Genomic DNA, 20,384 nt, shown 5'->3' with positions numbered 1-20,384 from the left:
CCCTTTCCCGTCTTCCAAGAGCTGACAAAAAGGGCAAAGGCCCTTGTGCTGGGAACTTAATGTGAGTGTGCGGGGGGGGGGGGGGGGGGGGAGGATAATGGAAGAGCTGTCGGTTCTCCTAGGCCGACAGGGAACGCCAGGGTGGCTGGCGCACAGAGCGGCTCTGCGGACTGTTAGAAGATAAAGACGGAAGGAGAGGGGCACGCTCGGTGGCCTCCCCGGGTTTCCCGCAAGGCGAGGCCAGAGAGCCTGGGGAGGTCGTCACCCCGTCAGGGCCGGGCTGCTCCAACATCTCCAGGGGTCGGGTCCTCCCCCGGGGGCGCGACCTGCGAGCCCCGGACGTCCCTGCCCAGGTCCTGGTACTTACCCCCGCGGTCTCCTCAGCCGAACATTCCAGCAAACTCCGGTCGATGGCCTGCACCTCGGGCTCCAGCTCCGACGCCATCTTCCTTCCTCCTCCCCAGCGCTGACGCTGCTACCGCCGCCCCGAGGGCCGCGGCCTCGCCACAGCCGCGGCCGCCGAGACCGCCACCCGTGCCTCAGGCAGTCAGTCCGGAGTTATCCAGGCGGCCGCGGGTGGGCAAGGAGGACAGGAGTGTGAGGTAAGCCGGACAGGGGAGAGCGCGGCCTCCGGCGCTCCCTCCGGGCCCGGTGCCCGAGAGTCAAGACCTGCCCTCGTCCCTGCCCCGGAGAAGGACACAGAGAGCCCAGGACCTGGCACTCTTGGGTAGCGCCTACCGCGTCCGGCACCGGGAAAGGGGGATACCACCCGAGGGAGGGAGCAGAGCAGCCTGGGAACTGTAGTCCTCCTGGACGCGGACGCGAAGCCGGTGGCGGCCCTTATAGGGTGTCCCGCGAAGGCATTGTGGGAGTTAACCGGGGAAGGGCGGATGCAGATACGCGGGCGGGGCTTTCCTGTACTGCGAGAACCCTGGGAAGAGACTAGCGGAAAGAAGCGCTCACCTGGGAAGAAGCCGGAGCGCAAGACATTGTGGGAACTGTAGTTTTACTCCCCCCAGCGCCTTTTGTTCCTGTTTGTATCCGCAGATACTAGAACGGTGCCTGGCACGTGGTACACATCAAGTACTTTCCAAAGCCTGTTGTGGGTAGGCCGACAGATACCGAGGAAACAATGGAAGAATAATTGCATTCTATTCCTATAGTTCTATGGCCCTGTCATTTATCATGCCCTCCTTTTTTGGACTGTAACTGAGGTGGCCATTACCCAGATTTTTTTAAGGTTTTAAAACATACCTAAATACTGTTGGAGAAAACACATTTCCAAGCAATTTAGTTATGGCCACTCATCAAAATTTATTATAAATGTTGCTGCAAAGGAAAAGGAGCCTACCAGGCCAAGTCTGTCAAGATTTACTCTTGACAGGGACATTTTATAAAAATAGATAAGGTACAAAAGAAAATTATGTTTGGTTAGAGGTAATTAGGCTCTTGATTGACGATTGGGTGAGTGGGTTTCTTAGAACAAGTCTTCAGTTCCTTTAGAGTTTATCAGAAAATTGCTTACACATTTTATCAAGCATGCTAATTTATTCTGAGAAGGAGATTGTGAATTAGGAAAAAAAAAAAAAAGATCTGACACAATCCAGGCCTGGAACGTGTTTTTGTTTTGGCTATTGTTCTAAAAATAATATTAACTAAGTGTCTTGTTTTTCCTTTTTTTATTAGGAAATAAAAATTACCCATAATCTCATAGTTCAAATTAGTCTTGCTATCACTTTTATTTTTTTAAAAAGATTTTATTTATTTACTCATGAGAGACACACAGAGAGAGAGAGAGGCAGAGACACAGGCGGAGGGAGAATCAGGCTCCATGCAGGGAGCCTGACATGGGACTCCATTCTGGTTCCCCAGGATCAGGCCCTTCCTTGGCTGAAGGTGGTGCTAAACCACTGAGCTACCAGGGCTGCTTGCTATCACTTTAAAGATAGGATTAGAAATTCAAACTTAATAGGAACATATTTTTTAAAAGATTTTTTATTATTATTATTTGAAAGAGAGTGTGCACAAGAAAGCATGAGAGTGTGCAGTAATAGAGGGGAGGGGCAGAGGGAGAAGGAGAAGCAGGTTCCTCGCTGAGCAGGGAGCCTGACTTGGGGGTCCATCTCAGGACCCCAAGATCGTGACCTGAGTCAAAGACAGACGCTTAACCCATTGAGCCACCCAGGTGGCCAATAGGAATATTTTCTTCATTTATCTATTTATTTTTAAAGTAAGCTTGAACCCACAACTCCAAGATCAAGAGTCACATGCTCAACTGACAGAGTCTACCAGGCATGAATGTAGAAATATTTTAAAAGGAAAAATGAAAACTACCCCACTTACCCCCAGTCTCCCCTCCCCCCAAATAATTTTTAATACTTCCTTATGATTCTATCTAGAAAAAAAGTGTGCATATATCTGCATAGATATCTAGAATGCGAGATCTTGAAATGTTCTATGTTTTACTTTCTTCTCTGCCCAATTTCTTTGTACTGTTACCCTACCTAGTTAGAGTCAAGCTGAAGGAAAACTGGGATAGTTAGAACCCGGAAGCAAAGATAACGCCTCTTTAAGGGTCCTAACATAGAATTAAAGCCATTAAAACAGATTGTAAAGAAAATTTCTGCTGTTAACACTATTTCCTTCTATTACTTTTACATTAATTTTAATGTTTTTTCTAAATTCTTGAGTTAGATGTTTGTTATTAATATTTAATACATTTAATAGCAAACATTAAGCAGTTTCCAAACTTAAGCATGCATCAGAATCACCTGGAGGTCTTGATAAAATATAGATTTCTAGATCCCAACTTCAAAATGTCTAATTCAATAGATTTTGGGTGGAGATAGAAAGCTACATTTCTGTCAAGTTCCTGGGTCATCTTGCTGGCCTGGGGACCAACTTTAGAATCATAGATTTATTTTATTTTTTAAAAAAAAGATTTATTTATTTAAGAGAGACAGAGAGAGAGCACCAGTGGGGGGAGGAGGGGACAGGGAGAGGGAGAAGCAGACTTCCCACTCAGCAGGGAGCCTGATGTGGGGGCTCCATCCCAGGACTTTGGGATCATGACCCAAGCTGAGGTCAGACGCTTAACCGACTGAGCCACCCATGCACCCCAGAATCATAGATTTATTGAGGCAATACATTTCCATTATCTACTGCTTTGATTGCATTCCACAAACTTTGGTATATAGTGATTTCATTATCATTCACTGCTAAATGTGTTGTAATTTTGTTATGACTTCTTCTTTGGCCCATATACTATATTTTAAATTTTTCAAATGTGTGTGGCATTGTTATCGTTTGTTATTGCTTTCTCATTGTATCATATTATAGGCAGAGAACATGGTCTATATGGTATACATTGTTTAGTATAAAATGACATTCACGTTGCAGACTATGGTCAACAAATTCTTCAAAGCCATTTTTTCTCCAAATAATACCTTCAAATATTTCTTCAAATATTACCAATCAGTTCTATTCTCTCCTTCTGGGACTTCTGTTTGAAACTTCTTTTCTATCCTCTATTAATCTTTTTCATTCTTCTATACTTTTAACTGTGCCATATTCTGCACGTATCTTCTAGTGTGCAAACTCTCTTCAACTGTCTAATCTGATTAATTAATTAATCTGATCTAATTCTAATAATGAAAAATCTACTGAGTTTTTATTTTCAGTGATTTCCTTTGTCTTTCTAGAAATTATATTTAATTCATTTCAAAGATTCCTGTTTTCTTTCATGTCTTGTTACTTATGTATGGTTCTAAATCTTTTTTGTATCTTTAATACTTTTAAATATGCATAATGCATATTCAGTAGTGTTCATTAGATTGTTGTAGGTATGAAGATCTTGGGAATCTAATCTTTGTGTGTGTGTGTGTGTGTGTGTTAATGATTTAAATGAATGTTTCCTTTCTGTTTTGTAATTATGAGTTTTGAGATCATCTTCATTTAACATTAGCTGTTGGAAATTTAAGAGGCCTCTGATAAGAGCATGTACCTTCAAAGCAGTTTTCCATTTGCCTCTGCAAAGTCAGGCATTCTAGAAGCATTGTAAAGTCAGGACCAGGTACTCTGGGAGTATCATATATGTAGGACCAGTCTTTATGTTAGTTTCTTGGCTTGAGGTTCCCTAATAATATAAATTCAATTGTGTGGCATTGTCCCTGTTTATCCATTTTTAAGGGAGAATACTTTTTCCTACTTAGAGTCAAGTTTAAAAGTTTCCTTGTCAGTTCTCTCTGCAGGTCAGTACATGTTTTTCTAGTCCATCTTTTCACCAATGTTACTCTCCTTTGAGAGGCTTTATGTAGGGATCACAGTTTCAATTTGTGTTTCTTGGATCCAAGGTTGTCTTATGTTCCCATGTGGGTATTTAAAACATCCAGTTGAACAGGGCATATTGAATATCTCATGACCGTGAAGCATGAGGGTGGGGAAGAGACTAGGGAATCACAACATCAAAATTTTGGAAGGTGGGATTCAAATGGATGAGAAATAACTAACTTAGCAGTCAGAAAATGCTGAAACCTAAGTTAGCAGCAGAGAAGCCCAGAATCAAGGGAATTTATGAAAAGAACTCTGAAAGTCTTAGAAATTTAAAGCATCATATTACTCTGAGAGTGGGTGAAGATGGTGCTTCAGAGCAAGAATATTGTTTGAAAGTCTATAGAGCAAGAAGTTAGATCACCCTATCTTCCACCCTGGAAGAAGACTGGAGGCTTTTCCTCTAGACAGGCTGCATCTAAGGTCTTTAGACTGAAACACCAGGCACAGCTAAGGACAGAGACACAGTACTAAATACTAGAGCGTTAATTCAAAGTCTATACACTAAACAGGCTCACTCCCGTGCATTTCCCCACACTTGACTCTGAGAACACCAGTGGCTGGCTAGTAACTCCTGGGGAGGAGTTTGAGAGAGTCTTCTGCAGAGAAACTGACCAGCCGAAAAGAACGAAAATCTAGGGACGCCTGGGTGGCTCAGTGGTTGAGAATCTGCCTTCAGCTCAGGGCGTGATCCTGGAGTTCTGGGATCAAGTCCCACATTGGGCTCCCTGCGAGGAGCCTGCTTCTCCCTCTGCCTGTGTCTTTGCCTTCTCTCTGTGTCTCTCATGAATAAATAAACAAAATCTTAAAAAAAAGAAAGAAAGAAAGAAAGAGAAAGAAAGAAAGAAAGAAAGAAAGAAAGAAAGAAAGAAAGAAAGAAAGAAAGAAAAGAAAGAAAATAAATCTGTCAGAGGGGTGGAACCCTGTATTAGTTTCCTTGGGCTGCTATAACAGAACACCATCAACTGAGTGGCTTAAAAAACGGAAATTTATTTTCTCATAGTTCTAGACTTTTAGAACATCAGGAACAAAGAGAGAATCCTACAACTTCCAGAAAGAGAAAACACAAAGGCAGCAGAATCAGAATGGCACCAATCTTTAAAATATGCAGAGTAAAAACTCTGAAAAATAGGTTCTAGAGAGAATGACAACAAAAATGGATGAGTATAAATTATAAAGGAAAATTTTCAAGAAAACTTGCAAGAAGTGGGCAGCCCAGGTGGCTCAGTGGTTTAGCACCACCTTCAGCCCAGGGTGTGATCCTGGAGACCCGTGATCGAGTCCCACATCGGGCTTCCTGCATGGAGCCTGCTTCTCCCTCTGCCTGTGTATCTGCCTCTCTCTCTCTCTCTCTCTCTCTCTCTCTCTCTCTCTCTCCCTCTGTGTCTCAAATAAATAAATAAATAAATAAATAACATCTTTTTTTAAAAAAACTTGCAAGAAGTGAAATATATGAGATTCTAGACTGAGGGAGCCCATCCACTACCTAGATCAATTGCTTTAAATACAGCAATATTGGAGTGCCTGGCTGGCTTGGTTGGAAGAGCATGTGACTCTTGATCTTGGGGTTGTAAGTTCAAACTCCACATCAGGTGTAGAGATTACTTAAAAGTAAGATAGTTTTAAAAAGATTTTTTTATTTATTTAAGAGAGAACACAAGAGAGAGCAAGCGAGCACAAGCATGGGGCAGAGAAAGAGTAGAGGGAGAGGCAGAAGCAGACCCGCCAGGACCCGAGGATCATTACCTGAGCCAAAGACAGATGGTTAACCAACTGAGCCACCCAGGTGCCCTGAAAATAAACTATTTTTAAAAAATATTTTATTTATTTATTCACAAGAAACACAGAGAGAGAGAGGGAGGCAGAGACACAGGCAGAGGGAGAAGCAAGCTTCATGCAGGGAGCCCGATGTGGGACTCCATCCTGGGTCTCCAGGATCATGCCCTGGGCAGAAGGCGGCGCTAAACCGCTGAGCCATCCGGGCTGCCCAAAAATAAACTATTTTAAATAAATAAATAAATAAATAAATAAATAAATAAATAAATAAATAAAGTAACATCATGGCAAATCATCAAGAACTTTTAGAACATTAGGATCAGAGAGAATCCTACCAACTTCCAGAGAGTAAAAACGCAAAGACAACAGAATCAGAATGGCACCAATCTTTAAAATATGCATTTAAGATCATATTTATTATATTTTTATCCAACATTTCTAGATATTTGTGTTGGGAGTGGTGGTTACCTAGGTGATAAAGTTTATTATATTTTCCAGATAACTAAAATGTGAGTTGAATGAAGCAGGGACCCTGTTTTTATGCATGTGTCCATGTTCCTAGAACAGTGTTTGGAACATAGTAGGTGCCCAATAAATTTTTACTAGATGAATGAGTAAACCACAACTCCACTTTGATCTTTTAAAAAGATTTATTTATTCATTCATTCATTCATTTAATATATAGAGAGAAAATGTGCAGGCAGGGGAGGGGCAAGGGGAGAGGGAGAAGGAGAAAACCAGACTTTGTGCCGAGCACAGAGCCTGATGTGGGGCTCAATATCAAGATCCTGAGATGGTTACCTGAGCCAAAATCAAGAGTCAGATGCTCAACCGACTGAGCCACCCAGACTCCTCTCCACATTAATTTTCTTAATTCCATAATGCTCCGTTATTTTTAATAGCTACATAGTATTCCGTGATATGAATGCATCATAATGTATTTAGCCTTACTAATGGACTCATTGGCTTTTTTGGTGTTTTGTGTAATTAATAAATTCCTTGTTCATATAGATTGGCAAATTCTTATAAGTATAGGCATGTAAGGGAGCCATATGTGAGGTAGGGAAAGAATTGAGTTTAGCCCTGAGTGAAGAGTTAGTCACATAATATCTGGGACAAGAGCATTCTAGACAAAGAATGCTTTGCAGTAAGGGCAAAGGCCCTGAGGCTGAAACAGACTTGAATTAAGAATAATATAAAAGCTATGACTTTATGGCAAAACATTTTCAGATAGGGGCGCCTGGGTGGCTCAGTTGGTTGGGTATGTGACTTAATTTTCAGCTTAGGTCATGATCTTAAGATTATGGGGTCGAGCCCTGCATTGGGCTCTGCCCTGGGTGTGGGGCCTGCTTGGGATTCTCTCTTGCCCTCTCCCTTTGCCCCGCCCCCAATATATTTTTTAAAGTTTTCAGGTAAATAAATGCTGTGGTTATTAGTAACAGGTATATTATTCCTATTTAGTAAAACCTTTTCAGATGCGTTATTATTTTCACTTAAGACATGATGGACCTGGGGTTCATATAGATAACTTACTCAAAGTCATTGTGGCAGATTGATTGCAGTGTTATGGCCCTAATTAATGTCCCCCAAAACCAATTCCACTAAAATGTGACTCTGTCACAATCTTTGCACCTATTTTCCCATCCTTTGAAACTGGGCTGGCCTCATGACTTGCTTTAGTAACTAGAATGCAATGAAAATGACAGTATGCCAGTATGCCAAGCCTAGATCTCTAGAGGTGGTCTTGCATACTCCGACCCTCTTTCTTGGACCTCTGCTTTCTCCATGGCTGCAAGGTTGGTCTAGCCTTCTGGGATGAGAGACCACATGGAGGAGAACAGAGGTACACAGGTTAACAGCCAGCCAACTCCTGGAAGCAGAGTCACCTTGCTGACCTGTGGGTAGCTGCAAGCATGTGAGGGAGTCCAAGGAGACCAGAAAAACTGGCCTAAATTCCTGACCTGTAGAATTGTGCACCAAATGATTGTTATTTTAAGCCACTGAGTTTTTAAGTGGTTTTTATATGCAAAAGTAGCTAATTGATTTTAGATTAGTAGCAGAGCTGAAAATTGAACTTAGGTCTCTCCAACTTGAAAGCTCTCATATTCTTTCCATGCTATCTTGCCCCCCTCATGTACCCATTTCTAGGAAAATTAATTTATTAGATTTCTCATAATTCAAATAACCAAACTCACAGATAATAGGAGATAATCCAGTCTCCTGTTTTCCTTGACAGATCCTAAAATAATTAGTTGGATCTTCTTAGAGGCCATGGGTTAAATATTGAGAACTTTTGTCCTTGATATATTTCAAAACATTGAACTGAGATCTTTCTATCTTAGAAGGATCACACACACTCTTGGGAACAAGGTTATCCAGCTCCCTCTTTGATACTGAGATAATTGGCAGTGATGACAGCCTATTTTAACTTATTTTTCTCATTTGTGGTATTGTGAGTGGGTCCCCTCTAGTTTCTAAAAACATGTTATAAAGCAGCTGGTAGGTAGAGTCCTCAGGCAATAACAAAGTAAACAATATATGAATAGACAAATTAAGGTTTTGAAGAGTATTTCATTTTTTCTATATCTATCGTCACTGATGTAAGTTATCTCTGAGGAATGGAACACTAGGAGACTTGTGGTTTTCTGCTCCCTAAAGGCAGCTTATCAAGATCATTTTTCCAGATGTGGGAAGGATTATCACATGGCATACCGTGAGGCAGAATTGTCCAGCTAGCACATTCCACCCAATTAATTATTTCTGTTAATTGGGTATGGAGGGGTGTGACAAAGACTCTGTCCTTGACCTACCTCTAGTCAGGTTCTTCTGAGTCCTCTTTTTAACTGGGCCTTGGGATCTGTCCTTGGCCCGCTTATTCTAGTTTAGCAAGAATCATGCTGAGTCAGTTTGGCAAGAATCTCCCACCTTTGGTCTGATCACTTTGCTATTTAATCAAATTCCTCATCCCTCATCCTTAATATTTTATCACCCTAGCCTGCCTTCAGCAAGAATCTGGCTAAGTTGGTCTAGCAATCCTCTCAGCTTTGATGTTTTCTCTTAACGATCGTCACCCTCTGACCCCATCCTGCTCCTTGGCTATAAATCTCTATTCCTTGTTGTATTCTGAGCCTGATCTTTCTCCTCAACTACAAAACCCCACTGAATTAAGTCTTCTTTACCATCTTTAAACAAGTATCATGAATATTTTTTTTCTTGACAGGTGCAATGTACTCTTTAAAGTGTATAAATAATTGTACTTAGTTATTATATGAGGCAAAGTGAAAGAAAGAGTTTGGTATCCGCCTGGCTTTGCAACGACATTAGTAAACCAGTGACACCCAACCCAAAAAGGACAAAGGCGTAAGGCTGCTAGGAAGGGTACTGTTCTACTGGCCTCTCAGAACCCATCATTCACAAGTTTAGTTACTGTAGCAAATGCCGTGGATTGGCTTGCTAGCCAATTTCATCTGGGTATGCTTTTCTGTGCTGCAAAGTGTGGTAAGCCAAACACTACATTTCTCACCTTCCTTTGCAAGCAGGGCTCTTAGACAAATCAGTTATATGTGCTCCGATAAGATTTAGAAGTTGAAAGTGAGGGCAGCCCGGGTGGCTCAGTGGTTTGGTGCTGCCTTCCACCCGGGATGTGATCCTGGGGACCCAGGATCGAGTCCCATGTTGGGTTCCCTGCGTGGAGCCTGCTTCTCCCTCTGCCTGTGTCTCTGCCTCTCTCTCTCTGTGTCTCTCATAAATAAATAAAATCTTAAAAAAAAAAAAAGTTGAAAGTGAGTTGGAGGCTGTCTTTCTGTCTCCATGGCTCTTATCAAGCATGATCATGGAGATGTTGAGTTGTCTGCAGCAGGATCCAGTCTATAGTTTCTAGAATATTATGAGGCCATTATTATGGCAGTAGCAGTAATTTCCAGATTCTTGGATTGCCGCTGGGGTGGGGGTGGGGGTGCGGGTGCATATTCTTAAATTTAGCAGTTCCAGGATCACTCTCCCAGATGTTCATCCTAAAATTGCATCTCTACCCTAATTAACTTGTGAGGATCTACTTTCTTGTATCAATATCTACTTCCTTAAAAAAAAAAAAAAAAAAAAAAACCTGCATCACAGTTTCTATTTTTTGCAACTAGACCTTTATCGATGGTTACTGTGATGGTTAATTTTAGGTGTTAACTTGGTTGAGCTATGGTGCCCAGTTGTTTGGTCAAACGCTAGTATGGATATGGCTGTGAAGGTATTTTGCAGATGTGATTAACATTAACAAGCCAGTAGACTTTAAGTAAAGACGGTTACCCTTGATACTCTAGGTGGGCCCCATCCAGGCAACTGAAGGCCTTAAGAACAAAAACTGAGGTTTCCTGGAGAAGAAGGAATTTATTTCAAACTATAACAGAGATCTTATCTGAGTTTCCAGCCTACTGGCCTGCCCTACATTTTCCAGACTTGCCAGCGCTCTTGATAGTGAGAGCCAATTCCTTACAATTATTCTCTCTCTGTATCTATAAACTGGTTCTACTTCTCTGGAGAATCCTCACTGATACAATTACTAATTAGCAAATGCACATTTATTTTGTTGTTGGGCTCCTTTAATTAACCATATGGTTTTTCCATTTCATATTAAAATTTTTCTAATTAAAAAAAATTTCTAATTAAAAATTTATTTTTTAATAGATACTATTACCACATGGCCTACAATTTTAAAAGTATGAAAGGGTATTGTAATGAAAAGTAAATCATTCTCCTACCCCTTCTATTTAGCTATCAGGTTCTCTCTTCTGAAGACAGCTACTGTTTCCATTTTTTGATGTGTCCTTCTAGAGTTTCTGTACAAGTATTTTCTTGTTCCTATACCAATGGTAGCATACACGCACATTTTCTGTATTATTCCTTTTCATTTAGGAGATTTCTCCACATGTATATCGAGTCCCTTCTTTTTAAAAATAGGCTAGCTAGCATTCCAATAGATATGTTTTATTTATTTTAATGATCCCTTGTTGATGATGTTTAAATCATTTCCAATCTTTTGTACTTACAGACCATGCTGCAATCAATAACTGTAAAAATATCATGATGCCCATGTGTGAGTCTATCTGTGGGATAGATACATTCTCAAAGCTGGAATTTCTCGATTACAGGATGTAAGTGTTTTTTAAATTTAATTTTTCTCAAAATTACTCATGCGCAAATTTCAGGAATTAAAGGTTCTACAAAGTTTGTTAAGGAAAAAAAAAGGAAGAAGAAAAAAACCAAAGCAGTCCCTAGTCTCTTTCCTCCCATTTCTCCTTCTCAGAGGCAATCACTTTGAATTATTTTAGCTGCTTCCATATCTCAAAATAGCTTCCCTGTACTGCTTCTTGATTTTTTTTTCCATTTTAGGTATCGTTTATGCACTTCCTGTAACGAAAGATGAGGATTTGACTCTCCTTCAGTCCCTGCCCCCAGCACATACACACACCCTTCCTATTCTCTATCCTCCTAATATAGCTATATGACAATGATTTTGTGATATTTTTCTCTAGAGAGAATAGGGAGATAATTCAATCTTTTCTTGAGCATGGTTAATCATAATTTGTTTTTATTATTGATAGTAGAGATGTATAAAATAAACAACTTTCCATACACATAGTATTGCTCTGCTATAGGTTGAAGCAGAATTCTGTTAAGTTTTGTGTAAATGTTTCGCACCAAAACAAAACAAAAAACCTGTATGGTGCATTTATAATTGTATGTGTTGCATTATCCAGCAGTGTATTCCTGATAGGAGAAAACTGAATTGCTAAGAACTGAATCCATCACTTGCAATTTCCTGTACCTGATTAATGGAAAAAGTTTTCCACAGACTAGCTTCTGGTTCCTTACATTCAGACCTTGTTTCTCTGCTCCTACTCACCTACTTCTGCTGCCAGGCATCATAGTACATCTTGTTAGAACCTCTGGCCCTGTACCCTCATGTAATAGCCCTAGGTGAGTTAGTACAGTAGGAGGTAGGAATATTCCTGAAGCAATTCCTACTGGAGTGGTTGACAATAAGCTAACTTTATACAGATGTGACTGTAAGCTACATAAATAAATCCAACTAAATCTAAATTGCATAGATCTTCAACTTACTTTCTCTTGGTTCCCAAAACTGCATATATGACAAAGGGAAAGTTGGATAGGAAAGACACAGTGAAGTTGACCAATCGCAGTAAAAATATCTTTCCTTGCAAATTTTACCAAATACATGATTGTGTGTAGGGCTCCTGAAGCTGAGGCTAGGGCTCCTGAAGCTGAGGCTTCATTAGCTTCACGAGCAATCCACTGCTGGCTCTAAGCCTACAGAGCAATCAGCTCATTTTGGAGTAGGTCAGAAAACTCCAAGAGAGATTTCAAGATAAAATTTATAAGGAAAGATTTAGTGAGTTGGTGGAGACTTAGGAATTGAACATTCTGATGTGTTCAGAGAAAACTGTAAAAATGAAAAACCAAGACAAGTATTAACTCCATGGGAAACAAAAAGCTGTGCAGGAAAAGTCATTGTAATTTACATATGGCTCAACTATAATTAATTTTTATCAGCATAATAATATAAACTCTGAGGAATGGATAGATGGACAGATTGGTGTTTTATTTTTATTTATTTTTTTAATTTTTTAAAATTTTTATTTATTTATGATAGTCACACACAGAGAGAGAGATAGAGGCAGAGACACAGGCAGAGGGAGAAGCAGGCTCCATGCACCGGGAGCCCGATGTGGGATTCAATCCCGGGTCTCCAGGATCGCGCACTGGGCCAAAGGCAGGCGCCAAACCGCTGCGCCACCCAGGGATCCCTATTTTTATTTTTTTAAGATTTATTTATTTATTCATGAAAGACACTGAGAGAGGCAGAGACATAGGCAGAGGGAGAAGCAGGTTCCCTGCAGGGAGCTGGATGGGAGACTTGATCCAGAACCCCGGGATAACCACCCAAGCCAAAGGCAGATACTCAACCACTGAGCCACCCAGGCACCCCTGGTGTTTTATTAAGTATAATAAAATGTTAAGTGTAGAATTTGGGTGGTAGGTAGATAGTGTTTATCATGAAATTCTTGGTACTTTTCTATAGGTTTAAAATTTTTCACAATAGATTTTGGGGAGGAAAATTATGCAGCTGAAACATATGGAGAGAAAAGACATGGATCAGCGGAACCTGGGTGGTTCAGTCACTTAAGCATCCAACTCTTGATTTCAGCATGAGTCATGATCTCAGAGTTGTGAGATCAAGCCCCATGTTGGGCTCTGAGCTGAGAGTGGAGGCTGCTTATGTTTCTCTCTCTCCCTACCTACCCTCCTTAGCTCAATCTGGCTCTCTCTCTTTCTCTAAATAGATAAACAAAGACATGGATCAAGCAGTTAACACATAAAAAAATATTCTATTTTTCTGAATTTTGTGTTTGTAGTATTTTCCTGCTTTATTTTTTAAAAGATCTTTAAAAATTTATTTATTCATGAGAGACAGAGAGAGAGAGAGAGGCAGAGGCACAGGCAGAGAGAGAAGCAGGCTCCATGCAGGGAGCCTGATGTGGGACTCGATCCTGGGTCTTCAGGATCAGGCCCCTGGCTGAAGGCAGCGCTAAACCACTGAGCCACCCAGGCTGCCCCTGTATTTTCCTGCTTTTAAAAATGTATAGCTTATTATGATTTATTTTCTCATTCTACATAAGTATTCATTTTCATACTTAATTTTGTATTTGTAATTTCATATTTTATTTTCTTTTTTAAGGTTTTATTTATTTGTGTGTGAGAGAGAGAGAGAGTGCATAAGCAAGGGGGAAGAACAAAGGGAGAGGGAGAATCAGACTCCCTGCTGAGAAGGGAGCCTGATGTGGGACTCAATCCCAGGACCCTGCAACCACACCCTGAGCCGAAGGCAGATGTTCAACAACTGAGCCACCCAGGCACCCTGAGAAGCTTTTTTCTGAGCTTGCAATTATGGAATTATTTTTCTTTTGCTCTCCCACTTGATTCATAGTTTGCCTGAGTATAGAATTCTAGGTTGGAAATAATTTTCCTCCAGAATTTTGAAGGCAGTTCCCAATTGTCTTCTGTCTCCCAATATTTCTTTCTTTTTTTTCTCCCAATATTTCTATGAAGAAATCTAGAGCCATTCTAATTACTGATTATTTATGATCTGTTTTTCTATCTCTGGAAGCCTAAGTGATCTTTTTATGCTTGTTCCCAATTGTCTTCTGTCTCCCAATATTTCTTTCTTTTTTTTCTCCCAATATTTCTATGAAGAAATCTAGAGCCATTCTAATTACTGATTATTTATGATCTGTTTTTCTATCTCTGGAAGCCTAAGTGATCTTTTTATGCTTGGTGTTCTGAAATTTCACAAAGAAGTGATTGATGTGGATCAGTTTCCATTCATTGGTGCTGAGCAGTGAGTGAACCCTTTCAATATGAAAACTTGGGGCACCTGGGTGGCTCAGTCATTTAAGCATCTGCTTTCTGCTCAGGTCGTGATCCCAGGGTCCTGAGGTTGGGCTCCCTGCTCAGTGGGGAGTCTGTTTCTCTCTTTTCCTCTGCCCTCCCCCACTTGTGCTCTCTTTTGCTCTCTCTCAAATAAATAAAATCTTTATTTTTTTAAATAAAATCTTTAAAAAATATATGAAAACTCATGTTCTTAAGGTCTGAAGATTTTACTATTTTTAAAAAGATTTATTTGTTTGTTTGTGGAGCTAGGGGCAGAGGGAGAGGGAGAAGGAGAGAAGTAAGATTCCCACTGAGCACAGAGACTGACATGGGGCCTGATCTCATGCTGAGATCATGACCCTGAGATCAAGACCTGAGCCAACATCAAGAGTCAGACACTTAACCAATTGAACCACCCAGGCACCCTTAACATCTTGTTCTTATTTTATGATTTCAATAGATTGTCTCTGAGGATAGTTATGGTATGTGTGGTGTGGTGTTTTCTTCTCTCCCATATAGTTTGTTTTACCCAGGTTCCTTTCTTTCTGTTAGTTTTGGTCTCTACTTTTGATATTAGAGGCTATAATCTATGGATATTGGCTCATTTTTAAGGGTGAGAGACTAAACAACTAATGAGATGCTCTGAAAATGTGGGTAAGGCATCAATTGTGAAGTTTGCTGTTGGATGATCTGCCTGGGAGGTTTTTCTGGGAACCTCTGATGTCAATATCTTTGGGTCTTTCCCCTTAGTCTAGCCTGATTTCTCACATAAGACACTTAGTCTTTTGCCTAGATGGTAAAATGGTTTTATCTTTCCCCACTATTAATGGAGTAATCCAATATGGCATCCACTGCCAGAAACTGTAGGAACACAATGTCCAGATTCCCAAATTAGTTAAACAAACTCATTGTAAACTGGAAGGGATGAATGTGTTCATTTTTTATTGTTAAAAAGGTACTACTATACTAAAAAAAATCATGCTCTGATCTTGGATCTATATACACCAAATTACAGTTGGCTTTTGTTTCCACCCATTACTCATTTTTGCCAGTGGGTACAATAGTTTAATCCTTCCATAGTTGAGCTTACTCCCATATGGTCTTCTATCTGCAAACACTCAAATAATTAAACGTTATTAATTAGAGTATGTAACTGTTCTCTATGTACATCCCATTCTGGCTTAGGAGATTCTTATGTATTTGGTTTATCCATAATTGATGGATGAGGAGCCAGCTCATGCTGGAGGTTGTGTTGTAGAAGGAATAAACCCACATACATCAAGGGCTGGTCTTTGACCAACAAGAACCATAATGAAAATAAGAAGATCAGAGGAGCTATACTAGAAAAGGAAAATTCAATCAAAGACCTCTTCATGTGGGGATCCCTGGGTGGCGCAGCGGTTTGGCGCCTGCCTTTGGCCCAGGGCGCGATCCTGGAGACCCGGGATCGAATCCCACATCGGGCTCCTGGTGCATGGAGCCTGCTTCTCCCTCTGCCTGTGTCTTTGCCTCTCTCTCTCTCTCTGTGTGACTATCATAAAAAAAAAAAAAAGACCTCTTCATGTGATATGAGAGTGCTGAATTTGTGTTTATGATCATATTCAGTCTTTCCTGGGTTTCTCTCCTTCTCCTGTTCATGGTTTGATTCCAAGATAGTAAGTTCATAATGTACCCACCATTTGGTTGAAAGGAGTTTTCACTTTTACTTTAATCTTTCTGATGAGGGCAGCCCCGATGGCCCAGTGGTTTAGTGCTGCCTGCAGCCCGGGGTGTGATCCTGGAGACCTGGGATGGAGTCCCACATTGGGTTCCCTGTGAATGGAGCCTGCTTCTCCTTCTGCCTGTGTCTCTGCCTCTCTTTCTCTCTATGTCTGTCATGAATAAATAAATAAAATCTTTTAAAAAACTAAAAAAATCTTTCTGATGAATTGTGAAATCATAAGTTCCTGTCCCACTTTACCCAGTAAAGTGATTGGTCACCCACATTGTGTAAAACCCAAAAGATAGAGGAAATTTTACTTGAGACTCATACGTTTAGTTGTTATTTTTCCCAATCCTTCACTTGTGCTTTATCAAAGCTAAGTTTATTTATTTTTTATTTTTAGAAAAATTTTATTTATTTATTTTAGAGAGACAGAGAGAAGACAGAGTGAGAGAGCATGAGCAGGGGGAGAGGCAAAGGAAGAGGCAGAGAATCTCAAGCAGACTCCACACTGAGCTTGATGGAGCTAGATCTCATGATTCTGAGATCAGGACCTAAGCCAAAACCAAGAGTTGGACGCTTAACCAACTGAGCCACACAGATGTCCTTATCAAAGCTAAGTTTAAAACTCCTTATTTGGGGGTGCCTGGTTGGCTCAACTGGTTAGGAATTTGACTTTGGCTCAGGTCATGATTTCAATGTCCTGGAATGGAGTCTCACATTGGGCTCTGCACTCAGTGGGGAGTCTGCTTGTCCCTCTCCCTCTGCCCCTCTCCATACTCATCCTCTCCCTCTCTCAAATAAATAAAAAAATCTTTTAAAAAACCTTATTTGTAATTATCAGGTCATTCCTCGGTACTGCCAACAAAGCAGAATATGGTAGAGAACAATTAGCACGAGAGTAACTGGCTTATGATAGAATTGAGGTCTCCTCATGCATGTTCCTAACCTAATGGATATCCTCAGCAATGAAATGAGGGATTAATTCCTTTGTCTTTCCTTACCTGCTGCTTGGGAGAGATGGGAACATGCTAAGGGTTGTTTTATATTTAGCTTGTAACCCATTCTTGAATCACACAAGTTGTGAAATTGTGTTTCCAAATCAGATGCTAAGAAATTAGGACTGTTGGGGTGCCCAGGTGATTCAGTCGGTTAAGCGTCTGAGTCTTAGTTTCAGCTCAGGTCATGATCTCAGGGTGGTGAGATTGAACCGCGAGTCAGGCTCAGGGCTGGGCATGGAGCCTGCTTGGAATTCTCTCTCTACTTCTGCCCAATTCTGTTTCTCCCCCTCAAAAGAAAGAAAGAAAGAAAGAAAGAAAGAAAGAAAGAAAGAAAGAAAGAAAGAAAGAAAAGAAAGAAACAAAGAAAGAAAGAAAAGAAGGAAGGAAATCAGGATTGTCATATTCCTGAAGACTTAATTCCATAATGGCTGATTTCACTTAATTAAGCATCAATTGTTGTGACAACACACTTGTGGCTTTGATAGGCTGAGTAGCAGTGAAACATAATCTACTTTTCAGCAATGGGCAGAGCGTTATCTCTAGGAACAGTGGTAGGTAGGGGAAGACCAACCTCCTTACAGGGTTGTTGAAAATAGCATGTTGCTTATTAAATATGTTGGACCCTTGCCTTTGCCCAGGCAGTGTCCATTCTCTGAGATCACTCTGTTCGTGTGTCCGCTTGCCTGCCTCCCTGATCTTGCCAGAACAAAGATTCCTCACCAAGGATTTGGTGGCATCCACATGAAGAACCAAGAGTTTAATTTTCTCAGACTTGCCAGTCAAATGAAGCAAAGTCAATGGTCAACATTCTTTTTTTTTTTTTTTTAAGATTTTATTTATTTATTCATGAGAGACACAGAAAGAGAGGCAGAGACACAGGCAGAGGGACAAGCAGACTCCATGCAGGGACCCCATCCGGAAGCTCCGGGATCACTCCCTGAGCGGAAAGCAGGTGCTCAACCGCTGAGCCACCCGGTGTCCCAATGGCCAACATTCACCACAGCCCAGGGCTTTAAATACACGAGAGAATATGCAGTTTATCTTTAGAGTCCAGAGTCATGTCATTGGCACTGCGTTTAAACGACTCAATTTGCTAAGACCCCTTATTCTCCTTTCGAAGTGCAGTACCTCCCCCCTCCCCGACCCCTCCAGCTATGAGTCAGATGACTGCGACCCCAGGAAGTTTTAGAAGCAAGGCATCCACACGCCCGGCCCGGGTTCCGAATTCGACCGCGCATCCTCGGCAATGACGCGGGATGCCTGCAGGGGGCGCTCTTGCCCAGGGCTGGCCGCCGCCGCTCCGCTGGGAGTCGCGGGGGGAGCCGCGACCCTCCGCGGGGCTGGGCTTTCCTATCCCTGGGGTTCCTCTTCTTGAACAATGGAGCTTGCATTTGTTTGAACATGACCGATTCCCGTTGCACAGCTTGGGACCCAGAAGTACTCGGCGTGTCCCTTTGTTGTTTTACATTCAATAAGCAGCTGGTAGCAGACATTCAAAGGAGCGTGGGGTTTGGCATCTTCGGGACCGGAAGCTCGGAGCCAGGTCCTCCCCCGCCCTCAGGAATCCCGGAGAGGAGCCCGCCTGCTCAGGTCGGCAGACGCACCTCCCGTCTGGCTTGTGATGTGCACCCCGCGGAGGGGCGGCGCGTAGAGCTGTCTGTAAGGCTTCCGAAGCGCTGTGGGGTTCAGACCCTATACAGATTTCGATACTGTACCCAGATGTGCTCTCTAGAGCCCCAAATTCCCATTAATACATGTGTCTTTTTTATTGGCAGGTCGCTGGAAGAACAAAAGCCTCTGCCTGGTTCCAGGGGGAATTCCTCTGGGGTTAGAGATAGAGCCACACGGTATCATACAGGACGCCTGAGGTTTTTTGTGGTTGACAACTCATCCCCTTTCAGTAAAAAAAAAAAAAAAAAAAAAAAAAAATCAAGGGAATACAGAATTTCAGGCACGGTTGTTTCTAAATCATCCTAATTACTATGCTGTCATTGAAACGAGTGACTTCAATATCTGCATTATGCCACCTGTTGAAATCCTATCTTATCAGATTGTGGCAGAATTGTTATCAGATTGTTGGAGAATTGGTATTTCACTGCGGCGGGAATAAGGAAATTTCTGATCTTGCCCAATGAAGGCTCACTAGGAGTAGGTTGTCAGATTTTGCAAATACAAACAGAGGACATCCAGTGAAATTCGAGTTTCAGAGAAACAGCCCATAATTTTCTTTTTTTGTACAAGCGTGTCCCAAATCTTGCACAGGATGTACTTATACTAAAGATCAATTTACTCTTTCTCCGAAATTAAAAGTAAGTAGGTGTCCTGTATTTTATCTGGCAACCCTAACTGTAAAAAGAGAGTTCAAAGAATCGATAAGACCTTAGATTCTCAGTCTCATTGCGTGGAGATAACCACTATGAAGGGTTTTGGTTGGGTCTTTCCATAAACTGTTCATGAATATACACAAACATTTGTGTGTGTGTCCAAATCTGATTCCTTCAATTGTTAGCTGGGTGACTTTAGAAGCGTTAGTTTCTCTGGATCTGAGTTTCCTTATATGTAAAATGAGGCTAGTGATAGTACCTACTACATAGGGTGTTAATGAAGATTAAATGAGTCTGGCACATATAAGGCACTGAATGGTTATCTATTTTCAATAATGGTGATTATTGCTATGAATATTATATGTCATGTGTTAGAAATTCAATTGATGACATACAGTAGTCCCCCCTTATCCATGGGGGATATGTCCCATGACTCCCAATGGATGTCTAAAACCACAATAACAACAAACCCTATATATACTGTTTTTTCCTGTACATGCATACCTATGATAAAGTTTAATTTATAAATTAGGCACAATAAAAGATGAACAACAGTAATAAAATTATACAACTATAACAATTTATTGTAATAAAAGTGATGTGAATGTGGTCTCTCTCAAAATATCTTATTGTACTATATTCACCTTTTTCTTCCTGTGATGACATGAAATGATAAAATGCCTACATGATGAGAGGAAGTGAGGGGAGTGACGTAGGCATTGTGATATAGCATTAGGCTACTATTGACCTTCTGACAATGTGTCAGAAAGAAGATTATTTTCTTCCAGACAATGATTTTATGGCAGGTAA

At 41.1% G+C, this 20,384-nt stretch overlaps 1 protein-coding gene and 1 long non-coding RNA gene across 7 annotated transcripts in view; one reads left to right on the top strand and one right to left on the bottom strand.

The window, feature by feature from the left end:
• Positions 1–851, bottom strand: part of UBR2 (ubiquitin protein ligase E3 component n-recognin 2) — a 128,542-nt gene extending 127,691 nt beyond the window's left edge. For 3 of the 6 annotated variants that reach the window (XM_055330928.1, XM_055330927.1, XM_055330929.1), the window contains exon 1: positions 368–847. In XM_055330928.1, the coding sequence (XP_055186903.1) occupies positions 368–445 (78 nt within the window). In that variant the 5' untranslated portion in view covers positions 446–847. Of the gene's footprint in view, positions 1–367 lie in introns of all 6 variants that reach the window. The other 3 variants (XM_055330931.1, XM_055330932.1, XR_008665150.1) reach the window with 2 other exon arrangements.
• LOC129513162 (uncharacterized) lies at positions 505–20,096 on the top strand. The gene is made up of 3 exons (XR_008665151.1): positions 505–602; positions 11,147–11,249; positions 19,026–20,096. It is a non-coding gene; the product is annotated as an uncharacterized LOC129513162 (long non-coding RNA).
• The last annotated feature ends 288 nt before the right edge of the window (positions 20,097–20,384 follow it).

Source organism: Nyctereutes procyonoides, unplaced genomic scaffold, assembly GCF_905146905.1.
Source record: "Nyctereutes procyonoides isolate TBG_1078 unplaced genomic scaffold, NYPRO_anot_genome, whole genome shotgun sequence".
NCBI classification, from domain to species: Eukaryota; Metazoa; Chordata; class Mammalia; order Carnivora; family Canidae; genus Nyctereutes; species Nyctereutes procyonoides.
This window is presented reverse-complemented; position numbering and strand designations above follow the sequence as displayed.